Source organism: Charadrius vociferus, unplaced genomic scaffold (genome assembly GCF_000708025.1).
Source record: "Charadrius vociferus isolate BGI_N301 unplaced genomic scaffold, ASM70802v2 scaffold477, whole genome shotgun sequence".
NCBI classification, from domain to species: domain Eukaryota; kingdom Metazoa; phylum Chordata; class Aves; order Charadriiformes; family Charadriidae; genus Charadrius; species Charadrius vociferus.
The window spans coordinates 1,007,322-1,034,416 of record NW_009649449.1 but is presented as its reverse complement, the minus strand read 5'-3'; the positions used below and the strand labels follow the sequence as shown (position 1 = coordinate 1,034,416).

Here is a 27,095-nt window from a genome sequence, read left to right as displayed (position 1 = left end):
TTAGAAGCTGCTTTAACATACTGATTAATCACCACGAATTACCAACTTTTCCGAAGATAAGGGTAGATGTATGGGGATGGTAACTGCTTCATCCAGTTTTGAACCGCTATTGTCTGCGTGCCGGAGCTTAACTGCTGTCTGCTAGTCAGCTGCTAATATTTTATATTTTTCCAGTATGGGGTGAGGTAGTTGAGGTTTACTGTTGGTAGTTAGCCATGTTTTATCCATGCTGGTGAGAGCACAGATACTTCCCATAATTTGTCCTTTCTAGCAGTGGCTAACTGCCAGCATTTCTGTATTGTTTAGGTAGGGTAACCTTGGAGGTTTCGCTCTCCATGGGAACGTATAATGAAATCTCAGACTCTGAAGATGTGTAAGAATCACTCTGGCAGGGACTAAAACAGCAAGTGACATAAAATCTATTTTAATGTGTACAAAAGTCTCATTTCTAGCTTTGTTTGGTCTCCTTAGCATTGACCAAATGTTTCCAAAAAATATTCTGTTTATCCATCCAAATAAATAGAATACATCATGACTAATAGAAATTGAACTGGGAGCATCTCTTGAAAAAGGCTCATGGCATTATTTGGTCCCTCGGCGAAGTTTCAGAACACATTCTGAATCTTGGAATTTCTCCTGCAAGCATGCATTTACAGTGGAAAAAATATCTGGTGCTTAACCAGGCCTCGTTGTTGTTACTTTTCACAAAGAGGAGGAGGTTAAATGGGCAGATTGTATGGACAGAACTGTCTTTCAGACTCACAGCATGTACTTGTGAAGCTTTGCTAGTGTGACTGCTTTAGTTTATGGCTACAGAATTTTAGATGCCGGTTTAAATCAATGTAAGTATACATTCCCATGTGGGTCATTGTATTATGCTATGTTAATTCACCTCAGATATAATAATCAGAAGTAAGTAAATAATCAAAATGAGTACTAAAGTTGTTTTGCGTTCAAAATTCTCTGAAGTTAAGTATATTCATGATGAAATTTCATAGGTTGTCTTGTTTTCCCACACTTGAGTTCATGATGGATAGATTTCTGCTATGATTTTTTCAAGCACTAATTTCCATTGTCATCTGAATTTCCATTTAGATAACTCTGAAGGCTTTTCCCTCTCCTCCCCATTATTTTTTTTAATATTTTTTTTCCTGTTTTTTAGCTGATGAAGAAGCCCCAGATTATGGATCTGGTATTCGACAGTCTGGCACAGCTAAAATTTCATTTGACAATGAATATTTCGATAAGGTAAGAAGCCTTAAAATTGGGTTCGGTTTCTTCGAGTGCAGTAGTTCGTGCTTCTAAATAAAGAATGAGTGATGTGGGGGAAGAAGGGGATGGGAAACCCAGAAACAGCAGGACTCTGTTACATACAATTTCCTGTAATTTTTCAGAGTGATTTTCCTTCGGTTGCAATGACTCGGTCTGGACTGTCATTGGAAGAATTAAGAATTGTGGAAGGGCAAGGACAGAATTCAGATGTTACCACTCCTCCAGAGGAGATCAACAGAACGAATGAGCTAGGTAAGCAAGAAGTAGTAGTAGTACTGGGGAATTCAAGGGAAATCTGAGACACTTTCCACTATTGATAGAAAGCGGTTCTGAGTGTCCTTCAAGAAGACGATAGGTAGGAAGAGGTGTAACCGATGGGTTGCATATGGCAGATGCTGGAGTTACTCATTTGGAGAACTGTGCAGAAAAGCTATTCCCAGGTATTTTGGAGCTTTTGATAAAGCAAATAATTTGGTCTCAAAAGAAGAAGAAAAAAGTGTGATGGGACTAAACTGTTGCCTGAAGGAATATTTTAAGAAAAGAAAGGAGAAGGGGTGGGGGGAGAGAAAAAGAAAAAAGTGATTTCCTGTGGGATGTTTGTGTCTCCCTAAGACCTGAAGTCAGCCACTTTGGATGGAAAGATGACTATGGAAGGATTCACTGAGGAAATTGGTGATCACTTGAAACTGGGTAGTGTGTTTACCTTCCGTGTGACAGTGCTACAGGCCAGCGGCATCCTTCCTGAATACGCAGATATTTTCTGCCAGTTCAAGTAAGAATTTCTCCTTATTTATGTTAGGCAATGAATGGTTTGATAGAGAGTGCAAATAATGGAGGGTCTGACTGAGAGCTTTTCAAATTGGCGGCAGTGTGGTGTCGCAGAGGAAAACTCCTTGTCAGTTACTGGAATTCCTGTTACAAGCAGTACCTGCTTTGTGTTAGTATGATGTTCAGGAATAAAGTTTTGCAGAAAGGATCTAGTCACAGATATCCTAAGTTTCTGCTTGATAATGGCTTTTAATGTGAAAAAAATTGGTATTAGATTTATTAAATTGTACATACGCTCAGTTGGAATGAAAGCTATGTGAACCTTGAGTAGCACAGCAGCTCTCCAGTGAAAATGTTCTTTGGCTTAGTTTCTTAAGAAAGAGAATGAAAAAAGGGAGTAATGAAGACACAAAATAAGTACAGGAGTTGTGGTCCTGAAGACTAAGGTATTCCTAGCTTTAGGCCATCGCTCAACTCCCTGTAAAGTTCTAGCAGAATAAATTTGTGGGTTTCATTTCCGTGTTGTGTTCACAGCGCAGCAATCTTCACTAAACTGTTCTGTGGTGTTTTATTTTTGGTTTGTTGTTTGTTTGTTTTAAAGCTTTTTACATCGCCATGATGAAGCTTTCTCAACAGAACCTCTCAAAAACAATGGTCGAGGGACTCCCCTTGGGTTTTATCATGTTCAGAACGTAAGTGAAACTTTACGTACATAGTAAATGCCTGTTTTAGCACTGGGAGTTGTGTGTATCCTTCTTGTTAAACTCATGAGAGGTGTATGGGAAAGGAAGAGCAAGGGGAATTATTAAGAATAGACAGTAAGAGGAGTGATCAGGTGAGTGATGTAATCCCCTGTCCTGGTTTGACATCCCCAGTGGAGAACAAAATGCAGAATCTGTGTGGCAGATTTAACTCTTCTTTCACCTCTACTTCCTGCCTTTGAATTCTCTGTTTCCCTTGCAGGATGTTCAGTGAAAGCAGTCTAGAATTCAGGAAATAAAATATTTGTGGATAGCAGTGTTCATGATCGCAAATGAAGTGCATATATCTATTTTTACGAACTGTGTAATCTTTTGGTTACACGTAGCCTCCTCTTCCCTTCTCCTACTTAAAATGCCTGATATCGAGGCTTTCATTTTCTCCTTTATTGGAGAGTGAAGTTAGCGCCTAAACCAAAAAGGAATGCAGTTGCTTTTACCGTGAGTGGTGCTAAACTGTATGAAATTCAGACTTACAAGATTTCCTTTTTGTATGTCTCATTTTCTTTTCTTACTTTGCCTGATAGATTGCTGTGGAAGTGACGGAGTCATTTGTGGAGTACATCAAAACAAAGCCTATTGTGTTTGAAGTCTTTGGACATTATCAGCAGCATCCTCTCCATCTGCAAGGACAGGATCTCAACAGGTACTGTTCACTCTCCCGGCATAAAGGCTTTGTGATCGTGCTCGGGTTAGCTCTGCAGTTCGGGCAGTACTTTTTCATACTCCTGAAATGACATGACCACAGCCTCCCGAGTGGGGTTCCTGTTTACCTATTACCGCCCTATTTACCCGGTGCAGTATGTTTTGTTAGTGAGCGATGGAATTGTTCTGCTGTCTCAAACATGGAAACCTGTTTTGCCAATGCGGCTGCATCCGCCCTGCAAACACTGTGGTGGTAGAATATCCTACTGAGAAATTCAGTGGTGATCTCAGTGGGTTTTGGGTAACAGTGCTCCAAGATGCTCCTTAACAGTGCTCCAAGTTGCAGCGTTCCCTCAGGGCAGGTGGCCTGAGGCATAAAGGTAGGATGACAAAAGAAGAGATGCGACATGAGGGGAAAACCGAAAAGCTCTTTTCACATACTAGTGCCAAAGCTGCTGAGCATCTGAATTTTTGGTATCAGGGAAAGGACTCCTAGTCGTTGTCATCTTCACAGCTATGGGAAGAGGCTATTGTCTGGCCTGCTTGGCCTGTTACCCCTCCTACTGAAGGCGGCAGCTGCGAAGAGGAAGCACATGCTGGTTTTAAGAGGAAATGCCAGCTGAGACTTCTTCCTTTCCCTTGAGTTATTTTGGGAAATGCCTGTTACCTGCTTAAACTTTCAGTGCAGAATGGGGGTAGAGCAGTTGAAAATTGTAAATAATTTTTTTTTTTTTCACTGACAGATAGGATTAATTAAATTCGAATAGAAAAAGGACATAAGGTAGTCTGAGAAGTGTGCTGAGTCCATCCTGACAAGTGATATTTGCCTGTCTGCATGGGATTGTGGGGATATTTTTAGAGATAAAAATGGGTGGAAGGACTGTACTGGGGGTGTGTGTATACATACATGCATGTGTGTGTTATTGTATATATTTTCCAATGTTTATATTGATAACTCTTTTCATTTCTCTATAGCCCTCCGCAGCCTTCCCGAAGATTCTTTCCTCCCCCTATGCCACTCTCAAAGCCAGGTGAGAACAGTTCACTGACTCTACATCATGTGTGTTACTGAAAATGAAGGTTGAAGTGTATTCCTAAGCTATTCGGGACACCAAGAAATGTAATGGAACGAATGTTGCAAAGGGCATTGGATCTGTCTTTGCTGGCTCTCTTCCTTTTTGTGTATTCTTTTCAAACTCCTCCTGCAGGAAGTGCTTCTTGATTTGTTAAAGAGTAGATGTACGTTCCTGAGGTGTTGACCATATTCCACGAGATGTGGCTGTGGCTCTTTATTTGCTTACTGAGCACTTGACTGGAAATTTTCGTTTCCATTAATCACTTCATCTTTTTGCTCTCTAACATTCTTGTTTAGTGAGTCAGTCTTGTTGAAATGATCCTTGGTTTTCTTTGCTTAATTATAATAACGCATGCTGACCTCTTGTGGTTTTTATTCCATTTCACCTTTTAATTTCCTCCTTTTCCAGCTTTCTCTCACCTGCATATTTCTACCATCCTTTTTTTTGTGTGTGTTCCATTCCGTTTGCAGACCATGAAAGAAAAATTGAGTTGATTAGGTATCTTATGTCGGGCTATGTAAACGTGCATGTGCTGAACACGCTATCCGAGCATGCCAACGTGCTTGCGTCCTCTGCTGTGGCTGCTTTCCAGGATGGAGCTGACCAGCTGCCACCTTTTCTCTTTCTGCCTATTCCCAGTTGTCAGAGTGAGCGGGCTCCTAAACGAGATGGTTAGTAGCCAAACTTGATCTATGGTAGATGTAGTAGTAGTTCCAAAATGTGCTTCAAAATTCCTTTTTTCTCACTTTTATCATGTAGTATTCATGGGACTAGAAACTGCCATGGTTGCAGTCGCTGAAGGATGATGCTGTGCTTCCGTTTAGGGCTTTTCTAGAGTGAACCGTATAGAAAGTCGATAAACTCATGTGCTAGGTCTCACAGATTTTTTTTGTCAATGGATCCATTCCCTGAAACTTCCTGGGCCTCTGATTTTTTTTGTGTACTGTACGTAGTTTTGTGAGTTTGGGATGAGAAATGCTGTATATGAAAAAATAGCTAGCTGTAGAGGAAACGTTCTGCTGTGTTCTGTATAGGTTTCCTTTTTGCTCATCTTTTTTTTTTTTTGCCACTAGCAGTGCTAGTCCTCACTTACATTTTTATTTAGTTCATTACAAAAAAAAAAAAAAGACATGCTGGTTATTAATTATGCCAGTGCAAGTCCCTGAGAACTTCTAGAACCGGCTTTCATGTTTAGTTAAATGTGCCTTTCTGTTGTTTCTGTCTTATAGAGCTTTTGAGTTTCTCTGTTTAGCAGTAAACTTGAGTGACTTGCTGTGTTTGATGTTCCTCTTGCTATCGACAGCATTGAGTCCAGCTGTTATGAGTTCATGTGCAGCTACGTGATGTGATGGGTATGAGAGAGTGACTACCCTGTGTAATGAATGGGAAGAGTAAATGCTGATACCAAAGCTTGCTGCCTAGCACGATGGAGTTGTAGTGCTGTAAATAACCAATTCTTGTAAATCCTGTCCCTCTGAGGTAGCTGCTATTTTACCCAGAAAAGAGACAGAATTCACTTTTTTGTTTTTTTTTTTTTTTTCCCAAAAGACATTACAGTGGCACACCTATAAGGATCTCTTCTTAACTGGGGACTGTTATGCCCTTCCAGTGCATGGGAAATTAAGTCATGGTGGAAGCTGAAGGATGCACAGAGGTGTGACAATAGGAGAACCTAAAGAATGCTTGAGCAAGGGAAGAATGGGGCTTGAGAGGCTAGAAGGGAGAGTAATTATTTGGCTTAATAAAAGCAATGAGGTTAGTATGTGAAAGCAAAAAAAAAAAAGGGAAATCAATTGCAGAGTTATGAAAATACCTGTCAGAGTACACAGAAACGAAGCTTTTAAAATGTTCCCATTTACAAAAATGAAATGAATGAACTGATAAGTGAAGACACGTAATGGTGGCTAAAAGGTGTGATGTAAGTATGCGTGAAGGAATATCAGGTTATTTCTGTAATTTCAGTTATCCCATTATTTTTTTAACATGGTTTATCCCTACATTAAAGCATTTGGAGAGGATCAGGCCATTAGTAATCACTAATATCAAAACATAAGGAGCCCGGAAACATACTTTGGCAGGGTCACGGCTCTGGAGTAAGACTTGTTCAGCCTTTTTCCATACATGTTCTCTTATCTAAACTGGTACAGGAGACTAGCAACTTGTAAAGTGAAGAAGTGAAGACCAAAGTTTTAAGTTCTTGGGTTTTTTAATCTTTTTTTTATTGTGTGGAGAAGGGGAAGCGTACTTTATGGGTGAGTAATGGTGCAGATGAACAGACCTAAGCAATTCTAAACCACAGGATGTTAAGCCATAAAGTAACTGATGCACATTTGAGGAAACTCTTTTTCTGTGGATATGAAGAGACTGCATATTTTTACAAGCTTTTTGGATACACTCTTGTTTCGTTATTTAACTTTTTTTTTTTTTAATCTGGTAACTTAGATCTAAAAAACAATGCTTTGAGAAGTAATGATTGGTGTAAGCAACATCACTTTCATGGAAAAGGATGTGGTCTGCATATGTACATAGAACGCATGGGATCACTGAAATGTCATGTTTCTGTGAGCCCTAGGCTAAGCTTTACTTGTTCAGTCTTTGTAAACCATTCTTTTTTCTTCTTCTTCCTTTTTTTTTTTTTTTCTTTCCTGAAGTGCCAGCTACAAAGCTAAATACTATGAGCAAACCCAGCTTGGGCCAGAGTGTGAGCAAATATGACCTCCTTGTGTGGTTTGAGATCAGCGAATTGGAGCCAACAGGGGAGTAAGTCCCATATTAATCTTTTCTGTTTTAAGAACAGTGCTTCACGGGAGTTTGATCGTTTGCCCTTTGTTCTGCTCAGGCAAGGCTGGTGTTTAGCAATCAGTATTGGGTGGTGGCCCGGCTTACGTGAGCCTGGCGTCTGGCTGGTTTGTAAATTGGGTGTAAATTCTGCCATTCGTCATCCCCATTGGAAAGGGCTGAAGAGATAGAATAACATGTTTTTCACACTTGAAGTAGTCTTTGCGCTTTGAAAGCCCGTGCACACCAGCTGAACAGGTGCTGCGAAAACTCATCCTATATAGGCCATGAGTTTAGATTCTTTGGGTCACTAGAGACTTTGTGCTCCAGAAGCAGGCCCTATTTTACGTTCACCTCTGCTACAGCGAAGGTTTTCCTCTGACAGGTCTTTAGGGATTATATTAAGAAGTGAGTTCCACAGTTTTCCTGAAGTACTGGAAGTACAGTATATGGTACTTCTATATTTCACTGATGCTGTGGTCCCATAAAGAGTCCAGTCTGAGAGTCAGTAGAAACGCTCTTTATTTCTTCAGATACGATATGGAGAGGTAACTGTTGGCAGCAGAATACAGAGTAAAGTTGCTGTGCTGGTATATCTTTCCTGCCTGTTGATTTCACTGTCTCACACAGGTATATTCCTGCTATTGTGGACCACACTGGAGGCCTGCCCTGCCAGGGGACGTTCCTGCTTCACCAGGTACTAATGAAGGCTGTAGAACAGCAAGTTTCATCTCTGGGGGGAGGTTAGAATACTAATGACGGGATTTTGCATCTTTCATGTCTTCTCCTTTCCCACACAGCTGTCTAATGATAGCTGTAGGGTCAGTCATCTTTCAGTCTGTACTTAGTCTGTCAGCTTTGGGCTACGAGGAGGCTATGTCTGGCCCCTAGTATAGTGTTATTTCCTTTGCTTATCAGTGCATCCCACTCGTGATAGATTGAAGTCTTTTAAAAAGCAGGAACCTATGGGACCAGGTTTGTGCCTTCAGTGTTCGCCAACATCTCTACCAAAGGACACAGAAGGATCATGTGGATTCAACTTTCATTGGTTCTTTCTCACTGCAGGTGGCTATGAGACAGATCTACAAAATGACCACGTCTCAGTGCATTTTAAATGCCTGTAATAATCCTTAATAATAATTTGTCTTTAGATAGATTTTAAAGATAATCCTAGTTAAATGTTGTTTATGTTGTGTTTTTTCTACTCTCAAATTTTAAGTTCCTTGTCGTAGAGTTTACCTGTGATTTGCCTTTTCTCTCTTTAAATGATAGGAACAGGTCATATAGCTTAGGAATACTGGTCATATTCCAATAATTTCCTTAAAAAAAAATAAAATAAAATGTTACTTGGTTCTGGATTTGCTAGTGTCCTCACCAACACCAGAGGAATTTTTCTTTTTTCAGATGTGCTGTTTATTTCTATTCTACAATTTTACCTTCTTCCCAGCTATTACACAGTTTTATTATATTTTGACTTGTAACAGTCATGTGACAGGAGGATAATATCTGCATGGCTAGTTGCTATTTTCTAGTAATTTCTTTTGGTGTACATACACTCTATCTTTCGGTGTACATACACTTTATATAGAGCATCTAAGTATGTAAACACACATTAGCCAAGTATTTGTTTGTTTTTGTGGTCAACTCTGATATATTCCAGGGACCATACATATCTTCTTAGAGAGCGTAGCAACAATTTCAGGACTATTTTAGGTTAAAAATCTCTGCCTTTGTGGAGTGAGGAGGGAGAACTGTAACTTCTGTTAAACATGAGAACATAATGTCCCTCTTCAGTTAATTTTAGTGCCCTGAAACACATAGGTGTTTGTTCACAGTTACAGAGTAATTTAAATGATCTTGTTTGCAGTATAAGTGCACAACAGGTGATGTGAGTTTGCGTGAATACTTCAGCAGCGTTTTGTTTTTGAACTCTACCAGGGAATCCAGCGTAGAATCACAGTCACCATTATCCATGAGAAGGGGAGCGAGTTGCACTGGAAAGATGTGCGAGAGCTGGTTGTTGGTGAGTGTATTGTTTTGCGTGTTGCTATGTAAAGAAGAGAAACTACTAATGGTAATATTTCTTTGTGTCAGATTCTGTCATCTTTGAGTATTGGCTGCAAGAGGAGGATTTTGAAAAAGATCCAGAGGAAAAACTTAAGTTTTGTGCAACTTCCACTTACAGCTGCTTGTTAATCACTTAGTCTGAAATGGTATTTGGGGAAACAAATTCCTTCTGTGTTTCAGGTTTAGTTTTAATTGATTCCCCCTCCTACCCTTTTCAGGACGTATAAGAAATAAAGCAGAGGTAGATGAAGCTGCTGTGGATGCTATTCTGTCTTTGAATATTATCTCTGCAAAATACCTGAAGTCTTCTCACAGCTCCAATAGGTAAGTGAATAAAGTGAGCACTCTAGCAGGAATCTAACGTTTCTTTGACCGCTGAGGTATTGGCAGGGTGTTTGGAAAGTTGGGTATGTTGCTAATTATTAAATGTAGAATTCCATGGGCACAGGGCATACAGTTAGAGGATGAACTATAAATGAATCATAAATTCTTTTAAAGTTAAATCCAGTGGTCTACATGGAGGATTTCTTTATAATGCATTTGAGTTACTTTCCATTTGTAAGCACCGTAAAGGGGGGATGGAAAGGAACAGCTTGAAGGATTCTCAGAATTTAACCCAGAACTTTTAAACTAACATCAAGGTTTGTTGCTAGAACACAGCACTGAAGTACAAGGGTGATCTCGGGATATATTTATGTGTGTACATACCTATATTGTTCCTGGAACAAGCATGTGACAATTTAAGCAAGAGCCATGCTTCGTAAATTAACCTTCATAATTTGATACAGAAGTATCACAAATTGACTCCAGTTCCAATAAGGGGGTGTCTGTTCCACGTACCTGCAGTTGTCTGGGCAACAGCAGGGCCCCTGTCCGAGAGCTTTCTGGCTGCGCGTGTCTCCTCATTAGGGTGCATTGCTGCAAAGATCAGTCAGACTCCACGTTGTTTTCCTTCAACGTCTGCAACAAAGGGCAGCGAAGCAGAATGCTGCATTGCCGGCACGGCCTCTCCCTACTCTGACATCAGCCAAGTCATTTGACTGCGCCGTGGCTCTGTTTAGCTGGTGCAAAGCAGGAATATCTCTGAAATTTAACTTTGAATGAGTGTTCCCGGAGAGAAGGGGGTTGTGTTGGAGCCCATCCCTGGTGCAGCTGCTGTGCTGGAGGCAGTATCCTTCTAGGCACTGAAATGGCTTCTTCCTTCTCCATTAGAGGCCTGGACTTTCAAATACCACTGCGATATGAAAGCCGGATTCAGGACGCTGCTCCTACCAACTAAATGTCTTCCTGCCACCTAGTGTCTGTCATGCACACGGTGACAGGATTTTTCAGCAGTTACTCTTTGCCTCCCACTGAGAAGTGGGTATTTTACTTGTCGTGTATTTGAATTGGACTGTTGCAAGTTTCCAGTCTGATACTATTGGATTTGCAGTTGGAAAGACCAATACTTTCTGTTCTCTAGCAATTTCAAGAAATTTCTATATAGCTCTGTAGTTTTCTATTAGGTGGGCCACTTGGATGAACAGCGAGTGTGAGTGAAGTGAAGCTGCTGTTGACTGTCTCTTACCAAAACGCCAAGGTTTAGGTTGTGGGGTGAGTGCGTGGCAGGGTGGTGGAGTGGGATTGAAGCCCTAGTAAGGGATATGTCTTACGTTTGCTCATTGTCTGCAGACTTGTTTTCTGGTTGGTGTGGCTTGTTGTGTTTTGTTTTGGTTTTTTTTAAGTCCACTTGTTCTGTTCCTCTCAGCTGTTGCTTTTCTGTTCTGCTTTTGGCTGCACTAACTGAAGCTCTTTCTATGTTTTTACAGGCTCTTTCTTGATAAGGATATGCCTAGGTATTTTCTGTTTGCTTCCTTTGTACATAAAGATTCTTGAAAATAGAACACTTTATGCCTCACTTGTCTTGCTGCTGCTTCCCTTTTAGCTTTTACTCTTAGCTCTTCCAGAAGTAGTATACCACCACCACCTCCTCCTCCTTTGTGTCGCGGGTTTATTCAGGTACAATTCAGTGGGGGACTTGTGAAGTTAAACTTTCCTTCACATGTAAGAGAGAACTTCCTTTGTTCAGTCTTCCTGAGTCTCAAAATGTGCCATCAGAATATAGTCCCTGTTTGTAGTCCTTGCTATTTTCTTCCTTTGTTCTGTATCAAAGAACTAAATTTGGAATTTCTTACTGTCTCTGACTCTGTAATGTGTGCCCTGTTTGAAGTACCAAGTGAAGGACTGAATGATGAGGTTACTTGAAATTCCAGCTCAGAATTGCACTGAACAAAAAGCAGTGGCGGCCATGTGACTGGCATTCAACCTCTGTTCTTAGGTTGGATTTGCATCTAAAATTTAACCATGTGGTTGCTACTTCTTAGTTTACCAGTTGGCAGAGAAGCGAGACGCGTAGTAGCTGCTCAGACTGGATTCCTCTTCCACCTTCCAGGCTGGATCACCGCCAGGCGTGCGGACTGCACAGTCTGGGGCAATTTGCACTCGTCTTTTTCAAAGAGGCAGAACACAGAAAGCAAAGACATTGAAGTCTTCAATGCTGTCAATTCACCACCTTTCACTAATGCTAAAATCCACTTAAAAATCAGTTTTAACTATACGTTGGTGCCTTTAACGCGTTTGTCCTGTTTTCCGTGCTTTGCTTGTTCTGTGCTCCATTTTCCTCCGTGCACTGTTGGCTGTGCTGAAAGAAGGTTGCTCGCTTGTTTTTTGTCTCTCTCTATAGCTATTCTAGCAAGTTCTGGTTTGGACAGGCAAGACTGTATATTTAACTTCCTGGCTAGACAAAATTCACTAGAGCAACTGTCTCGAAGCTATACTTGACTTCAACCTGGTGTTCAACCAAAAATCACCATTTTGCGAAAGAGGAGCATTTAGTTCTGCACTGATGTACGTTTACATTCTCTCTTCATGAGAAGTCATGTTTGGCAAATGGTGCGGAGCTGATTCAGGGGCTTTCCCATCTGTGGAGAACCAGGTTTTACTCCTTTTTCTTCCAGCCAGACAGTAGATCTGGAGCTTACTAAAAGTTTCAAAAATTGGTCTCATAACTAAGACATGACAAAGATTAAAACATAGGGACTCAACACAGATTTGTAAAGGATTAGAGGACAACTTGTGTTGTTTGCCTAATCTAACTCAAGTAAGGATTATTACATTAAGGTGCTTTTAAAGTTAACCAATTACTTAGCCTTTGGAGTATGTTTCTCTGTAGCCTTTTTAATAGAAGGGAGACATTTAGAAGTGACTTCTTCAGTATGCTACTTCAAATGCAAACAGTATTTAGCAATATTCTCAAATTATATTACTTGACTGCACAGTTCACGGTGTCTCAGTGTATTAGCTCAGAATTGTGTAATTGTTATCAGGAAAAGGGAATTCTTGGGAATGCAATTTGAGATCAGAATTCTGTGTTCTGATATGTCTGCTCTTAGGCTGTTTCATATTTGGTTTTGGTTTTGTTTGGGTTTTATTATTTCTTTCTTCAACCCCCACCCTGCTTTTTGTAATTTGTTCTCATTTTCTGCTTTTTCTGAGTTGGCCTTGGGCATTAGTACAGAAGCTCTGTAGGGATACAGCTTGTTTAAAAAAATGAAGCACTTACTTGCTTTTAGTACCACATCATTTGGACTCAAAATGAGATGGAAAACCTCAATGGCAAGGGGATTTGGGAGGTAAATTATATGGAGGTGATGAAGAATTAATACCTTCTTTATCAGTGTAGAAAAGCATGCTGTATTCCTGAATAAGGGCATAGGACTTCTTTCCAAAGAAGCTACATGAAATCAGTCTCTACCTGTGAGAAAGGAGAAAGCTTGTTTCCCCAAGCCCCTGTTAGAGAGGAGAGAGTGTAATGGTGACGTTAGGTCTGATGATTTACCTGTCCTGCATATGATGCTGTCTCACTTTTTTCTTGAACAGGTGATCTTTCCTGATCGCTGGAGTAGAACTGTGGGAGCCTTCAGCTCCTTTCTTTCCATGTACCAAATTGAAGAAACTTTTTACAAAAGTTTGTCTTAGATCTGCAGGTTTTTACTGGAAGTTAGTAGGGACATAGAAATCTTTATCACTTGAATATAGGACTTATCCCTACCTATCAGTCATTTGGATTCGTTATCTGAAGCTGGTGGTTTTCTAAGACTAAGTATTAGCGGGTTCTCTTTTGCCATATGTTACTCCTAAAATGTGGTGTAGAATGAGTGTTGCTTACAAAAAAGAATTTTCCTGTGTGCTTTGGAGGTCCAGCTGAGCTGAGTTGCACCTGAAGCAATAGATTCTCTCTGTTTAGAAACACTGTTCTCTAGTGCTGACTTCCCTGTAGTGTTAGGACAGCTTTTGTTCTCTTCTTCATTCCCTCATTTCTCTTTTAGATGGGTCTTTTATGTAATAGACAATGGTCTCTTATGCCACACTGTTTGAGGTAGTAGTAATCAATCTTGGGAAAGAAGAGAAGGTCTTTGCTTCAAGTATTTGTTACGTACGCCACTGAGAGTCGTAGTGGATGATGTCAAGGAAGAGTTGCTTTACACTGACCGATGAGAGGGATGCAGAGGAACTCTTACTATTGAGCTTTTTACTGTACTTATTTTCCAGGACTTTCTATCGGTTTGAAGCAGTTTGGGATAGTTCCTTGCATAACTCCCTTCTCCTCAATCGAGTGACACCATATGGAGAGAAGATATATATGACCCTTTCTGCTTACCTGGAGGTTAGAGACCTGTGCTTTCCTTTTTGCTTGTGACTGAAGTGTAACTGTTTGAGACAACAGACAATGTGTGCCCAAGAGAAATACTTACTGGCCTAGGTGATTCAAATCCTGAAGCCAGTGAAAGTCTTTGCTCATTTTCTGAGAACGGGGTGGAAAAATTTATTCACAGTTAACATCTTAATGTCAAGGTATTACTGCCTTGCAACAAATGTGAAGTGAAACTGGTGATCTCCTTAACCTTTCTGTGCCTCGTTTTGTCTATCTTTCTATCTGAAAATCCATGGAAATAAGTGAACGTTGATATAAGTACTACTCGTGTTACAAACACTAGCCTAGCTCTTGGCCTTGCATGCGAGACACACTTGTTTTGTGTAGTCCGATTATTTCACCCACAAGATGCATCAAGAAATTTGACAATTCTCTTTCACAGAAACAGATATGAAAACCCCTCACCAAAGACCCACACGAGAACAAATCTCAAAAAGCTGGCCCGCTCAAAGAGGGAAGCAGTGTAACTTGGCGTAGTTGTCTGCAGCCACTCATTCATTACTCTCTTTTCTCTTAGCTTGACCACTGCATCCAGCCTGCCGTTATAACAAAGGATGTTTGTATGGTCTTTTACTCACGAGATGCCAAGATCTCCCCGCCACGATCACTACGTAATCTCTTTGGCAGTGGCTACTCCAAATCTCCAGATTCGTAAGTTCAGTTACCAATTTTGGTACTGATGTTTTATGTCAGTATGTGTTTTTTCTCTTAGAGGGCATGGGGGAGAATGTAGTTTAGTTTTCTTTATTTCTTCCTTGAAACTCTACCTAGTTATAGTTCTCTAGTCTGGTTTTGAACATTCTTTCTTGCATTTATTTCAGTGAAACTCTGGTGGCTTCTCTCTTTACTGACCCCTTTTCCAGCCTTCTGACTGAACAGTTGGGAAGAGAGATCCATTTTGCAAGATTGCACATGGATGACCCTGATCCTGACCTGGAATTTACTACAGCAGCTGCTCCTTGAGTCTAATGGGGGGCTGGGGGGAGACATAGGGGAAAAGCCATTTTTAGAGATCTTGCGGTTTGTCCTGGCTGTTTTATGTCAAGATTAGAATTTAGATGTAGTTATAACTTACAACTATACTCAGACTTCTAATTTGGGGACCACTTAACTAAAGCTACCATACTGTATTTCTGAAAATAATAGGGATGTTTTTTCCCTCTGGTTTCTTGTGAACAGCAATCGAGTAACCGGGATCTATGAACTAAGTTTATGCAAAATGGCAGACACAGGAAGTCCAGGTAAGCAGTGACTGGGTGTTCAAGCAATAAAGATGCTGTAAACTGAAATATTGCGGAAAATTTCACAGGCAGAAAGGAGTAAACACTTCTGTCCTGATGGGAAGCAGTTCCTCTGTTTCATAGGAGCAATGGAACATTGCTATTCCATAAAAAACTTGTGCAGGCTTTTACTTTCCACTTGGGTCTGAGTTTACGGTTGGTGAAACAAGGATTCACTGAAAACTTTCAATTTTCTGACATGGTTGTATCAGGAAACTGGGCAAATACCACAGTCATAGACTTAGGGAGCGTAATAACGTGGCTCATAACTAACACAGCTGAGGCTTGATTTTGCATCAGTAGTGTTTTCTCTTGGTCTTTTGAGGAAACTGCTGATATCTGATGCAAGCTTGATAACTGGGAAGGAGTGTAGTTCGCGTAGCGTCAGTATATTTTTCCTCTAAGACCTAGCCCTTGAAGTTCTTGTGTTGAATTAGTCTGAACAGGAGTTTGCATTCCATTGTGGTCAATAGAAACTGCCTGAATGAAGGAAGAAAGCTGGACTAAATCAAATCTCTTTGGGATGTGTGATTGCTGTTACTGAAATCATTGCCTTGTGTATTTCCAGCCAAACAGCAGAAGTGTTGGTTAGTCACAGATTGCTAATTGATAAGTGTTTCTTAGTGGCATTCCTCTGGCTATGTTTTTAACATGTCGTATGTTGGTTTTTACTGCTCAGGAATGCAGAGGAGGAGGAGGAAAGTCCTGGATACATCTGTGGCATATGTGCGAGGAGAAGAGAACCTGGCGGGTTGGAGGCCCAGGGGTGACAGCCTCATTCTAGAGCATCAATGGGAACTGGAGAAACTGGAGCTGCTGCATGAGGTGAGCAAAGAGGTCAGGGAAGTGAAAGGAAAAACACAGCTGTACCTCTGAATTTGCCGTTAGTCTACCCACTCTGAGACCTTTGGAGCTGAACGGGTTCCCAAATGGGAGTTTGTTCTCAAAGTCACAATTTAAATAAATTCTCCAACAGAGAAGACAAACTGTGTGGCTGGCTGCCGAGTAGAATCTTCAGCTCAGAATCTCGGTGTCTTCAACAAAGGCAGATTCAACTTCTAGTGCCATTGTAAACTTTCCTCCCCGGGGACAATGTTTACTGATGTGAATCTTAAAAGAATGCATAAGAATTCAGTGCCTGTAAAATAGGCAACGTCCGGGAGCAGATGATACCGATTTCTTTTCTTACTAGGTGGAAAAAACCCGACATTTCCTTCTGCTTCGTGAAAAGCTTGGTGACAGCATCCCCAAGTCCCTGAGTGACTCACTGTCTCCCAGTCTGAGCAGTGGAACCCTCAGTACCTCCACCAGCATTTCCTCACAGATTTCGACTACAACATTTGAGAGCGCTGTGACGCCCAGTGAGAGCAGCGGCTACGACTCAGCGGATATAGAGAGCCTGGTGGATCGGGAGAAAGAGCTGGCCACCAAGGTATGACATCAGAAAAGCATCATGGCTCTAAAGTAAAGTGCCAAAGGTGATTAAAGATTAATGATGAGCTTCTCGGATAGCATGGTGAATATCCAGTATTGTGTGAACTTCATTTTAATATGCTCTATAGGGAAATAATCCGTTCTCACCAGTCAATGCTGGTGGCTATGTTTGTGCTACGGCGGTACCTCATTCCCTGTCATTAGTAGTGAACGAAACTTTCTAATTTTATTCCCTTTTTCTGGGATTTTTCACAGCAGTTTAGAATTTGGTTATTCTTTCATGAGCTGCCAAGTGTGTCTTGGATAATTGCATCTTGTGTTCAGATTCCTCTGAAAATCTAAATGTAAAATTCTTTTCTGTTTGTCATTTGTTTCCCTCTTGCCTTAGTGTCTGCAGCTTCTTACTCACACTTTCAATCGGGAATTTAACCAGGTGTACAACAGCATCAGTGATTGTAAGGTAAATATTTCATGCAATACAATACACTATATTTGTAGTACAATAGCAGTATATTTGTATTTTGTGGAATCTGTTGACACTATGAAGAGACAAAACACTTCATATTAATTTTCTTTATTTTGTCTACTGAGTAGGGAAATGGCTAATAGAAATACCTTTCTGTTACCTGAGCATTCGGCATGCTGAATGCTGTGTTCTAGCCAGGCTAACACTGGCTACAAAGAAGAACGCCTTTGTAATATTTTGCCTATATTTGTCCTTGTAGCTGTCAGATATTTCTCCAATTGGGCGGGACCCATCAGTGTCGAGTTTCAGCAGTGCTACCCTCACACCTTCATCTACCTGCCCGTCTCTGGTGGATTCAAGATGCAATTCAATTGATCAGAAGTAAGTACCGGGTATTCATAGAAAAACATTACTTTTCGGTGCTTCACAATCTCTTTGCTATGTTTTCCGATTATTTTTTTCTTCCTCTTTCTTCCTTTTCCCTACTTTCAGATATTTCTCTTTACAGCCCCCTCACATTATCTTCTCCAATCACTCTGCACAATTATTTTTCCCCATTTTGTTCTTTTGAAGTGTTTTCTTTTTTTTTTATTTTGTGCTGAAAGAACAGTCAGATGCTTTTCATTCCAGTGACCAGTCCAGCTTCAGTGTGCAGAGTCCATAAGTTTTTTTTCAGACGTCTGTTGAAAAGACCTACTAACAACAACCCAGTTTGGCCAGTAGTCTCTGTTTATCTTTCTCAGCCATATCTGCAGAAGATATTTTTGATGACATTGGGAGTAACTGCTTAGTGAGAGACATGTAGTTTGTACCTTCTCAGTTTAACATCCCTGAGAGGAGGAGTGCCAATGAAGTAGTGCGTTTTACATCAAACCACATTCAGACATATGTCTGTGTTGTGACTGTGTTTGGCAAGAGAAATGAGGGAGAAGTAGTGGGCAAACAACTTACTAGCAGTTATTGTAAGTTTTATTCCACAGATTTTAAGGGAAATGCTGTTTGATATTGTACAAAAGGATCCCAATATCATACAGAAAATCTGGACTGGAGGATGAAACTTGTAAGACAGGCTAGGCTGTAAGCGCGCTTTAAGTTCCATTGTCACGTTCAATTGGTTTGTTATGATTTAATTTCCTTTCTCTGCTTTTTTTTTTTTTTTTTTTTTTTAAAAAGGACACCAGAAGCAAATTCTCGTGCCTCCAGTCCCTGTCATGAGGTGGAACAGTTCCAGCTAATACCTGCAGTGGAAACTTCCTATCTTGCCAGAGCTGGAAAGAATGAATTCCTAAACCTCGTTCCTGATATTGAGGAAATCAGACCAGGGTAAGTTTTCTGTTGTTGTGTGATCATGGCTTCCTGAGAGCTGTCACGAGGGCTTTCTGAGACTTGTAGTTTCTTTGCCGCATTTGAAGAAGGTAAATTAAACAGGTGATAGCAGAACTGCGGAGTTCCGTATGATAGAGGCGGAATTGATGAAGGTTGTGTTGATATTTGGTCTCTTCAGCATTCTCTGCATCTGCTTAATGAACAGGATTTCCAGTGACTTGGTCTGTTACCATCAAAACCGTGGCTGAAGTTCACTGAATGAGAGATCTTTGTGGCTCCCTGTTTCTCTCAGACTTTTGTATAGTTCTTGAAGACAAAATTCAGCTTGCTATAGAAGAACTCTTTCATAATACTGTTGCAGACAAAACGTATTAAGGACCAAGTGTCTTATACAGCCTTTTGCAGTTAATAGGGATACTTAGTAGATGACTTATTTAGGGGGAAATGTATTCCTGTTTATCTGTGGGTTGGTTTGTTTTGTTTTTTTTCAGCTCTGTGGTCTCCAAGAAAGGATACCTCCACTTCAAGGAGCCCCTCTCCAGCTCTTGGGCCAAGCACTTTGTGGTGGTTCGCCGTCCCTATGTTTTTATTTACAACAGTGACAAAGATCCTGTAGAAAGAGGAATTATAAACTTATCCACAGCTCAGGTGGAATACAGTGAGGATCAACAGGCAATGGTAAAGGTGAGTTTGAGAGATATTGTTTATTTACTTATGTAGCAGGAACATTACAGGTAGCAGTGCATCCATACCAACCTGTGTGTCATCTCTGATCCGAGGAGAATGCGTCTGTGTCTTGGAGAATGTCTGGCATCTGATGATTCTGCCCACTAAGTTCCCAGTTTCTTCAGGGTTTCTTATGTTTTGGACACAATTGTACAAGGGACGGAAACTGACTGCAGTTAGGCATCATATTTGCTTTTATGAGTGTGTGTTGGTACCATCACCGTGTGTGTTTGGGTTTTGTAGTTTAGTTTGTGTGGTGTTTAGGGGTTGTGTGTTTGTTTGTGTAAAAAACCAAACCAACCAACCAAACAAACCAACCCAAAACAACAGACACAAACATCCTGCAAGGAATCAAATTAATTTTACTCAGCAGCTCTTGAAGTCCACACTCATGACTTAAAACTGTATTTTGTAGAAGATGTCCCATTTGACTGACTAATAATATCCCGGAAATGGCCAGTGAAACTTAAATGAAAGACCACAGGGCTTGTGGTTTTTAGGAACGTGACGTAGCAAACTCCTCAGAGAGGAAGTGTGCATCAGCTTCTGTGCTTGTAGACTTCAGTATTTTAAATTGTCCTTCATGTTCCAGACACCCAACACATTTGGTGTATGCACAAAGCATCGTGGGGTCCTGCTCCAGGCCATCAATGACAAAGACATGAATGACTGGTTATACGCCTTCAATCCACTTCTTGCTGGCACGATACGGTAAGAGGCAGTTCGTGGGCAGACAGTGCTGCAAAGGTAAAGATAGTGAGATAGTCGTAAGCAAGGGCAGATAATTTGTCACAGAACTTAATCTCGTTCTGAAGAATTTGACAAGGTGAGTGAACTGAAGGAGGGAGGAGGGTGGGCAACAACAACAAAAAAAAGAGAAACAAGCCCCGTATTTCAGGAAATGGAATGGCTGTTGCTTTGGCTTGTGACATTCTTAACAGATACATCCAGTTTGAACACGTGTGGCATGCTTCATGCATTATTACAGCTGGAGGCCACAAAATGGTTTCCTTGTATGGCTATTTTACAAATTTATAAAGCTTACTGCCTCTGTGCTGGTGGGTCTGGACTGCCTTTTCATTCTCTTAATTGTGAATTAATGCAAAAATTCTCATTTCCTTCCCTGTTTTGAACTTCTCTAGAAGCCTTCGCATTAACACAGGTTACAGACATCCCCTGCTTGCTGGAGAGATCTTACTATACTATAGTAGCTCTTCCTTTCAGTAAAAAAAAAATATATAAAAAAATTGAAAACTAAGCTGTTACTGTACAGAATCAATTAATTTCTTAACAGTGCAGTCCTTAATGATCCTGTCTTCCTTTAAAGGAACACAGCAGAAGAGTGAAAAGTCTTTCTCATTACAGCCCGTGATAAATTTTACTTGCTAAACATATGGAGTAAAATAGGACTATACAAGAGGATTAAAAAAAAAAAAAAAAAAAGGGTGAACAAACTTCCAGAATTCAACAAATAATTTTTTTTACTTCTTTCTTGTGCAGGTCAAAACTGGCTCGGAGACGCACGGGCCAGCTGAAGTACTGAGTCCATGTAATGTTCTCATCTGTTCCCCCTAACTCACCTTCTGATAGATCAAGTGTTACCTCTCATTTTCTCTTTGTGATTCTTGACAGTTTCTCTTGTATGTAATCCTGTGGCTTAACATCCCCTACCTTCCCAACTCCTTCAGCACATTTTCTAGGTATTCTAACCCTACCTTGTTTCTTTTCACTTGTACTGAGAATCATAATAGTAGCATGTGGCCAAACAAAAAGAGAAAGAAAAAAAAAATCAAAAAAATCGAGTGATTATGCACGACTAAAAAGAAAAAAAAATATTTATTTTTTTCTTATAACAATTGTTTTCCCATTCAAACTGACCTTTTGGTGTCTGTCCCACTGTCTGTTGTTGTCTGTCTAGACTGCTGCAGGTTTTTCATTCAGTTTGTGACTTGGCAGTAGTCGTTGGTTCCCTCAGGGCAAAGTTCTAATGCCAGGGAAAGATAAATTCTTCTATGTAGACATTACCCAGCCAGGAACTGCAATAGCTCCTCAGGCTTCCTGGATCCAGCCTCTAATTTAAACTCTGTTGAAAGCTGATATTGGACAAATCTATCTGGGCAGACTGGATTTTGGACTTGGTGTAAGTTTTTGAGTTTCCGGGGTCCAACAGGCTAAGGCGTGAGCTGGAAAAAGATGGGGAACAAACCAAGAGGGGCTGGCTAGAATGATCTGCCTTTAACTCTTGCTGTGGGGTTGCAGGTGAAGAGAGCTTGGCTTTAACTTTCCCAGAACGTTAACACTCACTCCTCTGCCTCTGGACTGAGCCGAGGAGACAGAACTTGTGCTGATGTGAGGAAGAATAAACAGCATCGCTGAAATATTAGATATAATCCCTAAAGTTTTAGATGCTCAGCCTCATACTTGACAGATGGAGAGTGTTAAGTGGAAACAAAAGCGTGGTTGTTCCCTAGGGCGCTTTCAGGAGATCACCGCAGGAGGGCAGTAGCTCCTCTTTCTGCTTTTAGTCCTGACTTCTGAGTTCCTGTAGCGACAGTTCTCACCTCTCTTGGAACAGATTTACGGTTGTCATTGGTGTGTTAGGATAGACTGCTCGAAAGGGCTGCTTTATGCATGCATCCCCCCGCTCTGACACTCGGAGGACATCCCATCTGCTCAGGGGGAAAGCATCCTCTATCTACAAGAGACTCTCTAGACCTAGCACCTGCAGTATTCTCCAGGGAACAGCAGGACACTTTCACTTCCTTTTGGAATAACTGTTGAAGGTCTCCTAAATTCCCCTGCTACAATTTTCGTCAGCTAAAACCCCCTAGTTAGTTTTAACTTGAGAATTAATCTTTCCTGGAGGATGGATCGAGTGGACTCTGCTCCTGGTCAGTGGGGTGTAATAATGGGCTTCTTGGAGATCAGCTGGGTGGTGTTAGTTCTTGACCTACAATCCAGGTTCTCCTTGTGGCCAAAGTTTTGGTCCTTGCCCCGTGAAAGGAAAGCAGAATGAATTTCCTTTCTGAGAAGTGAACTCCTCTTTCTTAGTTAGGTTTTCAGGGAGGTTGTTGGAGGGGGAAGGTGTTTGTTTTCTTTTACTATGTTTCAGACTGCTGTGCTGTACTTTCTTGACTTACCTTGAGCACTGATATAGGGCTAGCTGTGATCCTGGGGAACGTGCAGGAATTTCATCCTGAGGTTCTGACCGCTCAAGGGAGAGGTAAAAGGGTTTTCCACTATTCCAGTAGGCACATCTAGGAACACTCCAGCTCAAAAAGGTAATTTTGATTCGGCTCGCTCATCAGCAGGTCATGCCATGCATTGGAAATTCTGTGGCCAAAAGTGTATGTGGGACGGGCATCAGTTGAGCAATTTTTTAGCTTTATGGGGTTTTCATTCTTCAGTAAAGTGCAATGCATAATGAGACCTCCTAAAAACATGGTCAGCAAAGGAGCAGGGAGATGGAGCCTGACAGTCACTAGGACATACGTTATATATTTCAAGATAATACTTAAGCTAAATCATGGGCTCATGCTATCTCCTATGGTCCTCAGATTTATTTCAGAACTGGAAGCCAGAGTGAGGGAGCATCCTGGGGACCCAGGAGCATAATAGGGAAGTGTTTCTGGTTTTGGTTTTTGGTTTTGTTTTGTTTTGTTTTCCTTCTGGTTATGTCTTGTTTAATTGTGTGTGACTCTTAATACAGTGATGATATTCCTTTGTTACGCAATGGATGATAATGCACTTCCAGTGTGTGGATAAGGAAGACTGCTAGTGCTGCAAGAGGGCTCCCTGAGCTGGAGCTAAGCCGATCTCAAGAATTAGATTAATTTTAAGCACTAAGTTGTTGCTGCCATCACCACCGTTTATAATGAAAGTGGAACCACTTTGAGGAGGGGTAGCGATTTAGGTGGTGTTATTTTGTGACAACCGAGAGCATTTTAATTTTTTTTTTCTTTTTTTTAACTAGAGGAAAACTAGTTGGCTAAGTCTTTGCTTTGGATAAGCCAGAAAATGAATTAAAGGGATATAGGCATTGCATAGAAACATGATTAAGGGATCTTCCTTTAAAAGCAGGAAGAGACAGATGCTTATTTTATACAGAGCTGGAAATGTTACAGCTGTGTTGCGTAAATGTTACTCTTCTATCTAAAGACGCCAAGCAGCTTCTGATGACTTGATGTCTCTGTGGATAACAGATCATCAGAAGAGCAAAATTCTATTTTTAAGCATCAGTATCTCTTAAAGCTGCATAATCTGTGACAAAATAGATTCTTGTTGTGTGGAGTTCAAATGGGCATTACTGTTTTCAGGTCTGACATAAAGCCATACCGTTACAGTTTTTCACCAATTACCGAAGCCTAGTTTGAGACATCAGTTTCCCTACTTAAATCTGGACTGAAATAAATTCAAGTTTTCTTTAAAAGGATAACAAAGATTAAAAAAAAACCCAACAACAAAACAAAACAACAAACAAACCCCAAAGTGGATTTCCATTCACTTTAAAGCTTTTTTGGTCTAGCCCAACATGTTAGGAGTTTCTTTTTAGAAATAGGGCAAGAAGGGAGAAATGTGCTAAGCTGCTTTTTCTTGACATTTAAAAACCCACTGGTGGTTACCGGCTGCGTGTACGCGGAGTCCTGGAGTCAGACAGCTCTTGGGACTCCGCCGCTGCAGACCAGGCATCATGCCGTGGGCCTGCCAGCCCACTGAGCATAAGCAGTGGTAGTAAACTGGATAGGCATTTCTCAGCGAGAATGAGTGTGAAACAGTGCTGTCGCTTGGGTTTTTTATGTCCCTCACTAAAAGAAAGAAGAAAATTTACCTTTTTTTTGTCTATTGCAAACCATGTCGTTGGTGTTGGAGCTTCCTGGATGTTTTAAAACAAAACTAAACCTCCTATACTGTATTTTAGAAATGCACTTTAAGTACCTTTTTAAAGAAGATTCCTATATTCTGGGATGCAGAAGGGAAGGGAGTATTATTTCCAGACCACTGAGAAAGGGTTTTTTTTGGTCAGTGTGTAACAGTCCTTGTTACTGATGAGCAAGGTATTTCAAAGCAAAGACTTTACTTTTTGCTGCTTGTTATCTAATTTACAGGGATTTAATTTTATGTAATGTATTGTATATTTATACATCTGTAATTAATTGCACATTAGTTAAGAAAGAGGATTAGCTTTGGAATAACACCCGTTGGTACTATACAATCAACTAATACTGCCTATGCATATGCATCTTTCTGGTACTCTTGCACAGCCTTAGTTTGTGTTAGTTTGTACTGTGGTGGGTGTTTTTGTTGAAGATGCAGCTGTTAACCCGCTGCTCGAAGGAAGGATACTAATGCTGCTCTGGAACGGTTTGCTGAATGTACTTTAAAATGGGTCTCTAACACGTGTGCGTTGCATCTCTCCATTGTGGTTAATAACCCCAATATGTGGTCTGACCTGTACCGTATGTAGCAGGAACGTATTAATTTTGTGCTTCCTTGTTTAAAAACATCAGCTGTTCAAGAACAGGATTGACTTTATTTTTGTTCAGAAGGCCATTTATGCGTTCTAAGTATTTGAAATCAAAACTAGTCCAACACTAACCAGATGGTCATGTCCAATGTTATTTGGAACAGTTTTTAAATTACCAGGATCAGCTGTGTATTCAGAAAACTGAGGGTGCGGAGGTCGTGAGTCTTAAGTCAATTCCTAATGTTGCCAAGTTAAGGGCCTGATCCTGAGCAGTGCTGAACCGTCATGTCCAATGTTATTTGGAACAGTTTTTAAATTACCAGGATCAGCTGTGTATTCAGAAAACTGAGGGTGCGGAGGTCGTGAGTCTTAAGTCAATTCCTAATGTTGCCAAGTTAAGGGCCTGAGCCTGAGCAGGGCTGACCCGCCTCTTGCTTGCCGTGAAACCAGGGACTAGAAGCAGGGGGAGTCTTGAATGATCGGCACTTCCCAGGATCGGGTCTTAATTTTCCACTCTGCTTGTTCATACTTCATGTGCAGTTGATTAAGGTTCCTGAATTTGGACGTTAGACATGCTGTTGCACTGAAATACATACGTTTTTTTTTAATTGCGGTCCCCATTTCCCTGTTTAATCTCTCTGTACACAAGGTATACAAGGTATATGCTGTATAAGTGGCCTTCTTGAACAAATCTCTTTGCAAACTGATTTCATCCCAGCGAAGGAGTGTATCAGCAACACTGTACATTAATTTCAGGTTTTCATTTTCTTATTTTATTTTGTAAATATATCCGATATTTGGAGCTTGAGTATACAAAATGTAAATATAGTTCATGTATTTGTACTAATTCTGATCCATTTGCTGTATAGCCTTAGGTGTGCAATGCAGATATCTAACTGTGTATGGTAACCTTGCACCACTGAATTGTTAGTGAACGAGGTGAAACAATAAAGGTACAACCAGTGCATTAGCAGATACGACGTTGTGCTTCTTTTATTACGATTCAGTTACTGCTGTCTTGCCTTGACTGCTTGTTTTCAAAACCTGTCCCGAACGAGGTGAAAGAAAAGTGTCTCGGCTGTTCTTGAGAAAGATGGGAGGCCCTTCTTGTCCTTCCTCGTTCTTTTGCCTTTGATACATTACACAGCATTTCTAAGTAGTTTTTGGATGCTTTCAAAAGATTCTTTTACTTGAAAGATAAAATAAAGGGTGTGATAGCGCTGCCAATACTGGACTTGTTTATCTGGGGTGACGGTTAAAAATGACAGGAAGTGTGTGAAATCAAACCACTGAAATATAACAGCAAAGTATAAGGCACCCGCTCTGTGGACGAGGGTGAATCGTTCTCGTCTTGGTCTGAAAGTGGAAAGTTCTTTGTAGCTTTTCTAAGTCACGCTGAGGAAATGGGACAGGGCATTCCCAGATCCCACAAAAAGGGGCTACCGCTTGCTGTCACAACACCTCTCGTAACTGTAAAACAGCTGCACAATGGCAAAATACTTTTATGGGGCTGCTGAAGAGCTCTCGTGGATGTCTTGCTGGCTTCTTGCTGCTGTTGCTGATGCCTTTTTTTCTTTTATTTTTTTTTTTCTTTCTCCCCCCGAGTTAGGCACTTGAGTAACCTGTGAACTTTTGCCGGCTGCTCCTCTGGCAGCTTATTTATACTTGCGAGAAGGCGCTCTGTTTTACTTTCAGATTCATTCTGCTCTCAATGCCCAAAATTAAGGTGGACCAAAAACTTGATGGGTCAGTTTGCCATTCAGAAGGTGCCTTCAATAGAAAGTAAAGATGCTCAGAAGGTAGCTTTGTGGTGACGCCGCGGCCGCCTGTCCTGGAGCGCAGGTGTGCGACGCTGCCCGCTCTCTTACACCGAATTTTAATCTCAGTGCTGACACCCGGTCAGGTTTGGGTTTTTTTTTGCCCAAATCCTAGGACACCTCAAAGACAAAGGGACAGCTGTGATAGCGCGGCGCTGCCTGCAGCCGAGGAGGATGGTTCAACGTTCAAGGCAACGAATTCTGTGTAATTAAAGAATTAAAAAACGCGCGGTGCCCGCTGTGCCAGTGGTAGGTATCGCTGTTGCCATTAGCACCGCTGGCTCCCGGCGGGTGCGGCGGGCGGCGCGCTGGCTCCCGCCGGAGGGTGACTCGGTCCCGCGGGAGCCGCGGTCCCGGCGGTGCGCGGCCCCTTTAAGGGGACGAGGCGCCCGAGCCATCGGCCCATGGGCGGGAGGCGGGGCTCGCCGGAAGAGCCAATGAGCGCGCCCCGCCTCGCCCCACCCC

General features: G+C 41.2%; 1 protein-coding gene and 1 long non-coding RNA gene across 3 annotated transcripts in view; both read left to right on the top strand.

Moving 5' to 3' along the window:
- The window catches only part of KIF1B (kinesin family member 1B), an 86,288-nt gene extending 65,121 nt beyond the window's left edge, over positions 1-21,167 (top strand). For both annotated transcript variants that reach the window (XM_009889558.1, XM_009889557.1), the window contains 21 exons: positions 1,163-1,248; positions 1,395-1,524; positions 1,885-2,044; positions 2,642-2,732; positions 3,326-3,444; positions 4,419-4,474; positions 7,171-7,279; positions 7,928-7,994; positions 9,236-9,320; positions 9,583-9,688; positions 13,955-14,069; positions 14,635-14,768; positions 15,297-15,358; positions 16,077-16,222; positions 16,590-16,829; positions 17,220-17,291; positions 17,557-17,678; positions 18,471-18,620; positions 19,115-19,307; positions 19,942-20,060; positions 20,850-21,167. In XM_009889558.1, the coding sequence (XP_009887860.1) occupies positions 1,163-1,248; positions 1,395-1,524; positions 1,885-2,044; positions 2,642-2,732; positions 3,326-3,444; positions 4,419-4,474; positions 7,171-7,279; positions 7,928-7,994; positions 9,236-9,320; positions 9,583-9,688; positions 13,955-14,069; positions 14,635-14,768; positions 15,297-15,358; positions 16,077-16,222; positions 16,590-16,829; positions 17,220-17,291; positions 17,557-17,678; positions 18,471-18,620; positions 19,115-19,307; positions 19,942-20,060; positions 20,850-20,892 (2,405 nt within the window). In that variant the 3' untranslated portion in view covers positions 20,893-21,167. The remainder of the gene's footprint in view (positions 1-1,162; positions 1,249-1,394; positions 1,525-1,884; positions 2,045-2,641; positions 2,733-3,325; positions 3,445-4,418; positions 4,475-7,170; positions 7,280-7,927; positions 7,995-9,235; positions 9,321-9,582; positions 9,689-13,954; positions 14,070-14,634; positions 14,769-15,296; positions 15,359-16,076; positions 16,223-16,589; positions 16,830-17,219; positions 17,292-17,556; positions 17,679-18,470; positions 18,621-19,114; positions 19,308-19,941; positions 20,061-20,849) is intronic.
- A 3,708-nt stretch (positions 21,168-24,875) lies between these two features.
- On the top strand, positions 24,876-25,788 carry LOC104290461. The gene is made up of 2 exons (XR_717914.1): positions 24,876-25,000; positions 25,143-25,788. It is a non-coding gene; the product is annotated as an uncharacterized LOC104290461 (long non-coding RNA).
- The last annotated feature ends 1,307 nt before the right edge of the window (positions 25,789-27,095 follow it).